General features: G+C 38.3%; 2 protein-coding genes across 5 annotated transcripts in view; one reads left to right on the plus strand and one right to left on the minus strand.

The window, feature by feature from the left end:
- Positions 1 to 4,755, minus strand: part of LOC138012787 (sterol O-acyltransferase 1-like) — a 20,545-nt gene extending 15,790 nt beyond the window's left edge. For 2 of the 3 annotated variants that reach the window (XM_068859677.1, XM_068859678.1), the window contains exons 1-5: positions 4,670 to 4,751; positions 4,514 to 4,590; positions 4,189 to 4,298; positions 2,069 to 2,119; positions 601 to 708 (exon numbers count right to left, since the gene is read on the minus strand). In XM_068859677.1, the coding sequence (XP_068715778.1) occupies positions 601 to 708; positions 2,069 to 2,119; positions 4,189 to 4,298; positions 4,514 to 4,590; positions 4,670 to 4,718 (395 nt within the window). In that variant the 5' untranslated portion in view covers positions 4,719 to 4,751. Of the gene's footprint in view, positions 1 to 600; positions 709 to 2,068; positions 2,120 to 4,188; positions 4,299 to 4,513; positions 4,591 to 4,669 lie in introns of all 3 variants that reach the window. The other variant, XM_068859679.1, reaches the window with a different exon arrangement.
- Positions 4,756 to 5,439: 684 nt separating this feature from the next.
- Positions 5,440 to 10,000, plus strand: part of LOC137967306 (creatine kinase M-type-like) — a 15,024-nt gene continuing 10,463 nt past the window's right edge. The window contains exons 1-3 of one of the 2 annotated variants that reach the window (XM_068813825.1): positions 5,440 to 5,728; positions 7,999 to 8,378; positions 9,182 to 9,582. In XM_068813825.1, the coding sequence (XP_068669926.1) occupies positions 5,511 to 5,728; positions 7,999 to 8,378; positions 9,182 to 9,582 (999 nt within the window). In that variant the 5' untranslated portion in view covers positions 5,440 to 5,510. The remainder of the gene's footprint in view (positions 5,729 to 7,998; positions 8,379 to 9,181; positions 9,583 to 10,000) is intronic. The other variant, XM_068813826.1, reaches the window with a different exon arrangement.

A 10,000-nucleotide genomic window follows, 5' to 3' on the forward strand; every position in this document is an offset into this window, starting at 1 on the left:
ACAAACTTAAGGCCACATTGATCTACTGTATATTAAACACCTCAACCAAATTTTCCAAGCCATCCTAGGCTAGTTCACCTTCATTGTTACGGCGATTGATGAAGCTTGATTGTCATAATGAGGTATGCTAGTGAGGACTAATTAGTCCTTGGTGGGTTCAACTCTGAGGAGTATCAGACCAGATAAAGGAAAGCCCTTGAATCTGGGGGTTGGGCAATAGGCATATTACTTCTCCTAGTAAACATATGATTACAGAAACCCTTGAAGACATTAGGTACTGTATATAGACTACAAGCAATCCCTCTTAATCGCCACTTAGTAAGTCAAGCACAAGAAGACATGGCCTCATGCTTGTCTTTTCCTTGCCTTTGACTGACTAAGCTGCAAAAGAAGGACTGCTCTTAATCTAAAGGTGCAACTGTATTTTGGCTCAGATAGAAAGCCTTATATAAGGCAATAATGGTTTCACATTACATCTAAGCAAACAGTGATTTTCAAAAGAAAGACTTTGCACCTGAGCTTGCTTTCAAAAAACAAAGACTAGAAACAATGGCCTAACTATTTGATTGTTATGTAAATGGAAAGTATGGTTACACTGACCTTCCTGTATCTATGTAATCATACACCACAGTATTGATAATTAACAGAATGAGTAAAGCTACAAAGATGTTGTAAATAGTCTTGATATGATTTACTTTTAAAAGTTCTCTGCAAAGAAATAATAGGAGATGACAATCAGAATGGGAGAAAGCAATCTAAATTTCTTATCTTGAATAAACCATTTCTTATTTAAAATGTGCTCAGGACTCTGCATCTCTTCTCTGAAATCTTGCCAAAATCACCTGAGCTTAAATTGTTATCTTCCTGATCTGACTTTCATGAGATCTGTGCATTTAAGTGGACCACTGATTTTAACGATTTGATGTCTTATGGACATATTTTGATGATTAAGGTCTCAGCAGTAATTTTACTACAGATTTGGGATTGCTTGGTGTCAGGGGTGCTAAATGGTTAAGCCTTTTTGCAAGTTCAGGGACACCGTTCTGAAATTTGGAAAGATTAACTTAACATAAAAATGATAAAAATATTTTATGTTGAGCAACATGACCTAGCTAGAGGTCTTGATAATTATTTCCAAGAGGCAAAATAATGTCCTTATCAGGTCCCATTGGCTTTACTAGGCCCAATTCCACAATGTGGATGATGTGTCTTTACTGCACTTTCAAACGTAACCATACACACAAACAATCTTTCCGGAAGGACAATTATTTTATTCCAGTAAAAGGGTGTCATGCCCTAAATCAGATTGATGTCACATGAGCGAAACGACATCCTGGACAGTTGCCAGAAAATTAGTATGTGTAATCAAATGGCGACGAGTGAAATTAGGAAATAATGTGACGCGCGTTAAATGTCAAAATTCTGATAATTTCCCGAGCCTTTAGGCTCGGGAAATTATCAGAATTTTGACAAAACGCAAGTGAAATTATTTCCTAATTTCACGAGAAAACCATTTGATTACCGTTTAATGTCGTGGGTGACAAATTACCCTCACAATCGTAATTGTAAAATCGCTCTAGTACTTTATCCAACTGCTCGGGAAGAATCATCTCCAGGTTTTTCTCAAGGCTATTTTCGTCACACCACTTCTCAAAAACTCTCACCCAGTTAATTGTGCTCTTTCACGTATTTAAATTTTCTGCCGCTTCTTTTAATTTCGTAACTTCTTCAATGGTCACTGTCTTAAATCTAGATGCCATCTTGGCTCTGATCGAGATACAAGAGATGTTACCATGGCAATTTTGTAATTTCACATGTGAAATTATAAATTAACGCTGAAATTTCGCGCCTAAATTAAGGAGTAATTTGTCACCCATGATATTAATATTATTATCACATAATTTATTACAGCCATCCCTTAGTCACATTATATATCTTATGCCATTGGATATTACTCAAGGAGGGATTGTATATGTACATTAATGGACTGATTATCAACCTATAGGTAAAGCAATATTTATCCTAGCTATTATGACAAACAACAGGACTGTCTCAATGATGTACTTACGTTAAGACCGACTCCCTAGGAACAAACACTTTTCTTCCATTCAATTTATCTCTGCAAAACAAACAAAATGCATTATTGACATTTAAAGGCGCTTATATATAATAATTATATTTTTATATTATAATTATTATAATATTATCAAATGAGGCTGTCACTGATACAATTCCACATGTTTGTTAGAAAGTTCAAAATATATTGGAGGCTTTGTCCACATATGAACAAATAGTCTGTATAATTATGCTCTTGTGTATAAGCTGCATCCATGGATAATTAAGATGATTTTTCTTGGTTAAAATTTTTCAAGCCAGTTCAATTTCGGTTTTTCTTTGTTTATATTCATCATGATAATACTGAAACAAAGGAAAACTCAAAATTGAACTAGTTTGAACAATTTTGAACAAAAATATAAAATAGAACCATAACAGATGCACCTCCTATTTTCAGGGAAAATATATTTGTTGAGGAACCTGAGACAAAGTTCTTCCTTACTTCTCTGTGGAAACTTATGTCTTGACAAAACTAATGGCTACTTGATTTTCAATTTACAAGATCAACTAAGATCAAATTATTGACTGTAAAAAGTACCTCTCTGCAGTCATGGATCTTCACTTTAATTCCATCCTTTTCAAACATTTAATATATTCTCCAATAAGATGTTTCTGTATTATAATTTGCTGCTTATAGTGGAAGATAGTCCACTGAAAAGTGGTACATATAATAACCAAGCCATCTTGCGAACTTAAAGCCTGATGGGGTGAGCAAACTTCTTAATTCCATTCGTCCCAAGGACATTTAATTTTCATTCCCATGTCAAAAAGCAACGAGACAAAGGAACACTGACTTGCAAATTCTACTGTATCGATTGGTATTTCCTTGCATGTGGTGCATATTGCCACAGACAACATAATTTTAAAGAAAAATGGAAATGCTAGGGTATGTCAGTTGGAATTTAGTTGTTCAATAATTTAAGCAAAAATAAATCACTTGAAAGATTTACTCAAGAGAAAGATTTAGGATTGAAACAACAATAGGTGGAAGGTTGAATTAATGCTTAAATAGTTGTTGTTTCAGCTAAAAATTTTTAACTTCTATTTTAGACACCAAGCCATGCAAAATTTCCTCTAAAAGAGATGGTGTTGTGGATAAGCCACAACCCTAATTTAAGTCCAACAGTCATAAAAAAAGTGATAGGAATTCTGTTTGAGAAACCTTTCAAACAGAGTGGTGGAAGATCCATAAGAGACAGATGCAAGTAAATGCAATGACAGTGCATAATTTTCTATTATTTAACCTGACTGATTTGTTGTACTGACAAAAATTTGGCATACAAGCTCTCCTGAATGCATACATAGCTGAAGACAGTTTGGGTTACCGGACCTGAGAACCATTATTTCATGTGAATCTTAGAAGGTCATGTGCAGGTATATATGTAGAAAACTTGCCAGCATGAGCATTTGAAATGATTTTGGACAGCAGAGACAGACAAATCCATTATACTCCTGAATGTTTGCAACATTTTATGCAATGATTCATGCAGGGTGTCTTGAAAACAAAGACCCCTAAAACCCCCTAAGACCCCCTAGGAACCTAAGACTCGAGAATGAAGAAAAGTAACCCCAAACCCTCAATTTGGCAAACCCTAGGCCTAAAAATCAACTTTGAGGCCTTGGGTTATCCAAATCGAAGGTTTTGGTTTACTTTCTTCGTTTTCGAGTCTTAGGGTCTTAGGGGTACAGGTCTTTGTTCTCAAGACAATGGAGCCATGCACATCATCAACACAACAAATTTAGCTTGAGGCTGTTGCAGAAGCAAAATATCGCTGTGATTGGTCAAATGAAAGTGCGTTGACGGAGTTGCGCGCTTTCAGACAACCTTCGCCACAAGGGTTGGAAAACTTCACTCTATATGCATTTTGCCCCTCTCCACCCCTGTGCAATGTTGACAAAACACTTTTGTCTAACAGAAATTCCAACATTGAAAGGGGGAATGGGGGTACCGACGCTTATTCTGTAGGCATTACAGTTATGATTTTCATGTTTTTGCGCACTTTCCAACACAATTTGTCCATGGTTATACTTGCATGTGATAACAGCTTTTTAAAATGTGATTAAGAAACTAACCTGTGATTGTAATCTGACATAGGCTCTAAGGAATCCACATCGTGTAAAACATCATCTAGCAGCTCGTTCAATTGACCATCTATTTGATCTATAAGTTCTGTTCTCAATTGCTAAACAATATCAAAATAATTTCAAAAGAAAAACAATCGTTGGAAATAAACTTAGCGCAGGGAAAATAAGATGAAAAGAACGAAATATTACCGGTATTATCATTTTTTCCCATTATAACACAAAGCCTTGGTTCCTCACCAGGAGTTTTAGCCAAATAATAATCACGACATGTTTCAGTCCAAACAAAATTATTAATCGGAAAAACTGATCTTACTTCAGCCCGCTGACGAAGTTCGAGGGTTCGGGAGCGCTGCATGCCTTCCTTCTTTTCTGCGAGATTAAACCCTAGAACTAGATAATTATCACGTTCGCATGACTTCTGTTAAAATATAGATATGCTAGTGCCATATCTAAACAAAGGCTAAGGTACCTCCATTATTTTCGTGAGTGACCTGTCGTCGTCTTACATTGGCCGCCATGATTCTTGCTTACGCACTGATACAGCCGCGTCATTGCCGGAGAGCCCACGCGAGGAGACACGCGCAATTTGGCGGTAAGCAATACTGTGGTCGCGTGCGTTAACACGCGACTACTCAATCTCCAATGTTGCGCACCGTTTTTTTTATTTCTCTTTCATGGCTCCTGGGGTCCACCATTCGATTAGCCAGCACAACTATTAGAATCATTTCTCGCCCGGTATAATTTTCGTGAAAAGAAATAAGCACTTTTGTTGTGATAACGAAAACTTGAAGCTTCAAAGGGCAATTGAACTCAGAACCTACGTACACACTGTGCAATGACGAAAAGAGGTTGCATTTGGTAACTTATTATTAATATATGCGAGGGCTCGGTAAACAGGCATATTTTTTTGAAGTTCAAGGAATTTGCTATTATTTAAATTAAGCGCAAAAATTTATTCTTGGCAAATTCATCTCGAGACATGTAAGATCACAGTTTTAACTTCAGACATGAACTCGAAGAAGGAATGAAAACTCTGAAATTATTTTCGTTTTCATTTCATTATTTCACTCTTTTGTTGATGATGAAGAATTATGACTTCCGCACCAAGAAACTACGTGCTGTTATCCTTAAACAGATGCCAAGTATTAATTAAAAGTGAGGTTGCAGTTGGGCGCGAGAGCTGATAGGCTTGATTATGTCATAGCGCTAATTGGTCATTAAAATGGTCAAAACGTCATTAATTGAATTATATCACTTGCCACATGGTCCGTGTTAAGTAAAAGGTTGTAATAAGGGAAAAGCACACAGCGATGGATCTGCTTCCCGATGGCCGTTTCGTTGGTATGGTAGCTTTGGGAGGTGGCGCCTATGTAGCAAGAGAGGTGTTTGTAAGGTATTTCATGAAACCGTGGAACAGAGAGAAGTGTGGTTATGAGAGACCACCGCCTCGAGGAAATTTTCCTGATCTACGCCTTCACAATAACTTGATGGCAAATCATCTCACTCCAGACCTTTACGAGAGCTTGAGGTAAACAAACTTTATGTGGAAGCGTCGCGGGAAATGTTAATTTTATATTCTAGCCAATTCACCAAAAATGTTCACTTCATATTGAAACAAGCAGTAACTTTAATGATTCCGTCATAGGATTTCACGTTGGCTAAGTGTTTTCGATCAGTGTTCGGAGCAAAGAACTAAGGGAACCGTTAACCCTAACCCTAACCCTAACCTTGCCACAAAATAATAACTTTGATCTGTGAACGAGTGCTAAAAGATTTCGCTCATTTATCATATACTTTTGCACACTGATTCAACGTACCGCCTTTACATCTTCTACAGAGCAACATTGTGAAATCACGCGGTTTATCTCCTTATTGCTTCATTTGTTGGCATTCATTACCTCGAACAATGTACAGCATAACTGAAACGATACCAGTGCATTTCCTTTCAAAAACAAGTTCTCTACAAGAATGCTTACTTTGACTGACATCCAAGAATGTCACAAAGTGAAACTAAGGCATTCAGAAGGAATCAAGAATTATCATGCGAATGAAACCCATCGACGAAAGTTTACAAGAGCAACACACGGTCAAGTCGCAAGATTGTCCTTTAAAAAACATTCTTGAAAACACCACTAAAATTTTTTGAAGAAATTTCTAAGCATGTTGTCGTGCTCGGCTAAATTTGGCCTTAATAAGAAACAGACAATTTCCACTGCCCTTTCGTTCAAATATTTTTTTCAACGCGGTACGTAACGTGACATTTTGTAATGTATGTCTGACATATCGCACAGGGAAGTTGATTTTGCAATCACATCGGCGACAAGACAATCCAAATAAGCGCTTTGTTTACTCGCAAATCCTCAAAAACAGCTTGTGATTCTCACTGATACGCCTTTATTGAGTTGATCCTTAATCAAACACAATTTCTTTTTGCAATTTTATCGAAAAGATAGATAGACAACCTTGGAAACCAGGCTCCCTTTTAGTCGAAAGTGAAACATTTTTATTCCAGGTCACGTGAGTGTCGAAATAATTCAGGAATTACTCCTTAAGTTACCTCACAAAAAATAATCACAGTCGTAAAAAAGAAAGTGAAACAAAAAGGGAATTATCTTGCGATTGGATGATGCAAGCACCCCTTTTCCAGATAAGTTTTTGTTTCTTTAGTTGTAGATTGAACCGATCTCGACCGACAGTTTCAATTCTCAAATTCCGAGTCGTGTACGGCGTGAAGCCGCTGTCAAGCCGCCGTTACACGTTGAAACTTTTAGCTGAAACTTGAAGTTTCAGGAAGTATTGCACCGTGTAAAATGTTCGGTTTCGTGAAACTTTTTTGAACTTCCGTTGCGAGCCAAGTTTCACGAAAAGTAGAACCGCTTTCTACTTCTGCAAAGGGTCCGGCAATCGCAGTGGTGATAAAAACAGGAGTTTCACCTTGTAACAACTGGTCTCGCTCGGCCTTGTTACGCAGTTTCAACGTTTCCGAACGACTTTCGACCTTTTATGTAAATACACGGTGCAACGCCTGCATAAACCTTTTTTGCAGCGCCGTTGGACATAAGTTTCAGTGAAAAGTTTCAACGTGTAACAGCGGCCTTAGGTTTTTGGATTAATAATTCAGTCCATGAGTTATGTCGATTTTATCGCCTGAATTTCTGGACGTATACAAAACATGGACCCCAGGACCTGGGGTCCATGTTTTGTATACGTCCTGAATTTCTTGACTGTATTCCTTTCGATAGCAATAGTTTGCCAATCGCTTCATTTGTTTAAATCCGGCGACAATCTTTTGCTCTGATCATCGGAGTAGTTGATTCTGCGCTCATTTTCCATCGCTCGGAATGGAAAAGATTCGAATCTTCTCCAAGGAAACGGTGTAGTTGTGGTGTAGAAACCCTTAGTTTTACATTCTCGTCCCTAGAGCCAGAAAATATACGAATTCTGATCAACATACTATTAATGCGTGACTGTAAACTTAATCCGATACTTATGAAGCTGAACACTGTTCCTAAGACTTTTTGCGTCCGCACAACTTGTTTCATATCGTCATATCGATATATCAACTGAATAATTACTAAAAGGACAAGGAGATCCATTTCTAGCTGTGTCCTTAACTATAAATAAATGGTTCGTGTTTTATTTCGTTTACCTTCACAATTTAGACGTAACTTAATAGGGAAGACTCTAAACAAAAGAAATTATTGCAGACAAACTACACACGAATTTTGCGGTCTTATGTTCTGGCTAAATAATTGTGGCTTTTTATAACGAAAGTTTTTTTTTAAATGGTTAAATTAGACACGAAACCACCACAAAGGGCTTCACTCTTGACAAAGCAATTCAAGTTGGCGTTGACCACCCAGGGGTACCATGGCAACAGGCATCCGGGATAGTAGCAGGAGACAAAGAATCGTATGAGGTGTTCGCTCCTCTTTTTGATGAAGTTATCGAGGAATGTCATAGACACCGCAAAAACGATTTTCACTCCAGAGACTTGGACAGTCGTAAGATTGTCGACGGTCAGTTGAGTTCAGATTACGTGTCATCTGTTCGAATACAAACGCGGCGATCAATAGAGGGATACAGTTTACCGGCCCTGTGCTCTAGGGGGGAGAGGAGGAACATTGAAAATCTGGTTCGTATGGTTTTCTTGCGATTAGGAGGTGAGTGGCGAAAAGGTGAGGGACGTTACAGAGCCAGTTTCTATATGAATTGCAATCTCGATATTTGCTCGCAAGCCCTAGGCTGGTTGCCTAATTTCCCGTTCCTCGAAGTATTCTACTAGTTTCTATGCCGGTCAAAACTTAACGTCAAAGCATTGGTCACTCCATCGGACAGGACGTTTCGAATGGGAGATAAATACCGTTCCCTTTGTAGCTAACAACGGGAAAGGAAAGCATTTCCCGATCTTGGCGTAGCGTTCAGCAGAGAAATCAGTGCTTAAGTACTAATCAAGACGTCGAGAATTTGTGAGATGGAGAGAAGACAGTAAAAATAAATCTAGAAACCGGATTAGTTTTGTGGTTAACTTCCATAATATCATAATGGATCATTCCTCTAGCCTACTTCTGGTTTTTTTTTGCCAGAGGGAGTAAAAGTGAGGGAAAACCTTTTCTATTTTTAGTTTTTTCAAGTCTTTGCACTTGGGCTAGCCTTTGAAAAGAGTCCGACTAGAGTGGTCTCAGAAATGATCTGCTCGGTTCTTGTTAACGCACTCTTAATGGATCAAGTGATTACCTTCTTGACTTAAATGGAGTTACAGTCTGCCCCGTGTTGCAGACCATGGATTAAATATCATGGCAACCTTGCGATTTTGATCATGTACTAATTAAACTATGATTACCACTGAACATGCTTCGAGCAACTGGGCCCTTATTGGCTTCCTGGTTTTTGAATTAATATATATGGATTGATTTGTTTAGCAGTTGGTTGATTAATTTGCTAATTTATCGTTTAATTGCATAATTTATTTTCATTACAGGTGAATTTGAAGGTGAATATAAAAGCCTTTCCCAATTTCCTGATCCAAGTCTGGGGTCACTGAACGTTTCAACTTATCCTACGTCGCCTCTGATAACGTGCTCAGGTCGCGCCCGTGATTGGCCGGAAGCACGTGGTATATTTCGCAATAAAGACAATACTTTTGTTGTTTTCGTGAATGAAGACGACCATTTACAATTCAGATGCTTTCATAAAGGCGGAAACGTACAAGCCGCGTTTAATAAATTAACCAGGGGCATTGCAGCGTTCGAACGAGAGCTTAAGAGATCTGGAGAGGAATTTATGTGGGATGATCATCTTGGTTACATAGTCTCGGACCCAATTCACCTCGGTACCGCTCTTGATGTCAGAGCTCGTGTTAAGCTGCATCACCTTGCTTCTGTAAGTATAGCTATAGTGCTACAGTTTATGAAAGATAAGCGATTTATCGAGGTAAAAATTGAATTCGTTGGGACCATGGAGGTTCATTGTACAGATAAATTTGTTAAGAATATGCTCCGAAAGTCCCAGCCCACATTGGTGAAAAGTGAGTGCTCCTCTAACCGCGCCAATCCTTCTTCCTTGCTGTAGGGGTGGCTGGCCTTGCGGTGTTCACACTGATTGACACTGCGTCCAGATTTTGGGGTAGACTTCCATATACCGGACAAAAACGGCGGAGCACGGGGACAGCTATTCTGACAGCTATTTTCATAGAGTTACGTCGTAGAGTTAGAGTTAAATTTCCAAAATCCTGAATTCAAGATTTTGGAAGCCAACATTCATAAAAGCTAACCTTAGGCCTAAAAACTTTTGTTTAGGC

This window comes from Montipora foliosa, chromosome 8 (genome assembly GCF_036669935.1).
Source record: "Montipora foliosa isolate CH-2021 chromosome 8, ASM3666993v2, whole genome shotgun sequence".
In the NCBI taxonomy this organism is placed as follows: Eukaryota; Metazoa; Cnidaria; class Anthozoa; order Scleractinia; family Acroporidae; genus Montipora; species Montipora foliosa.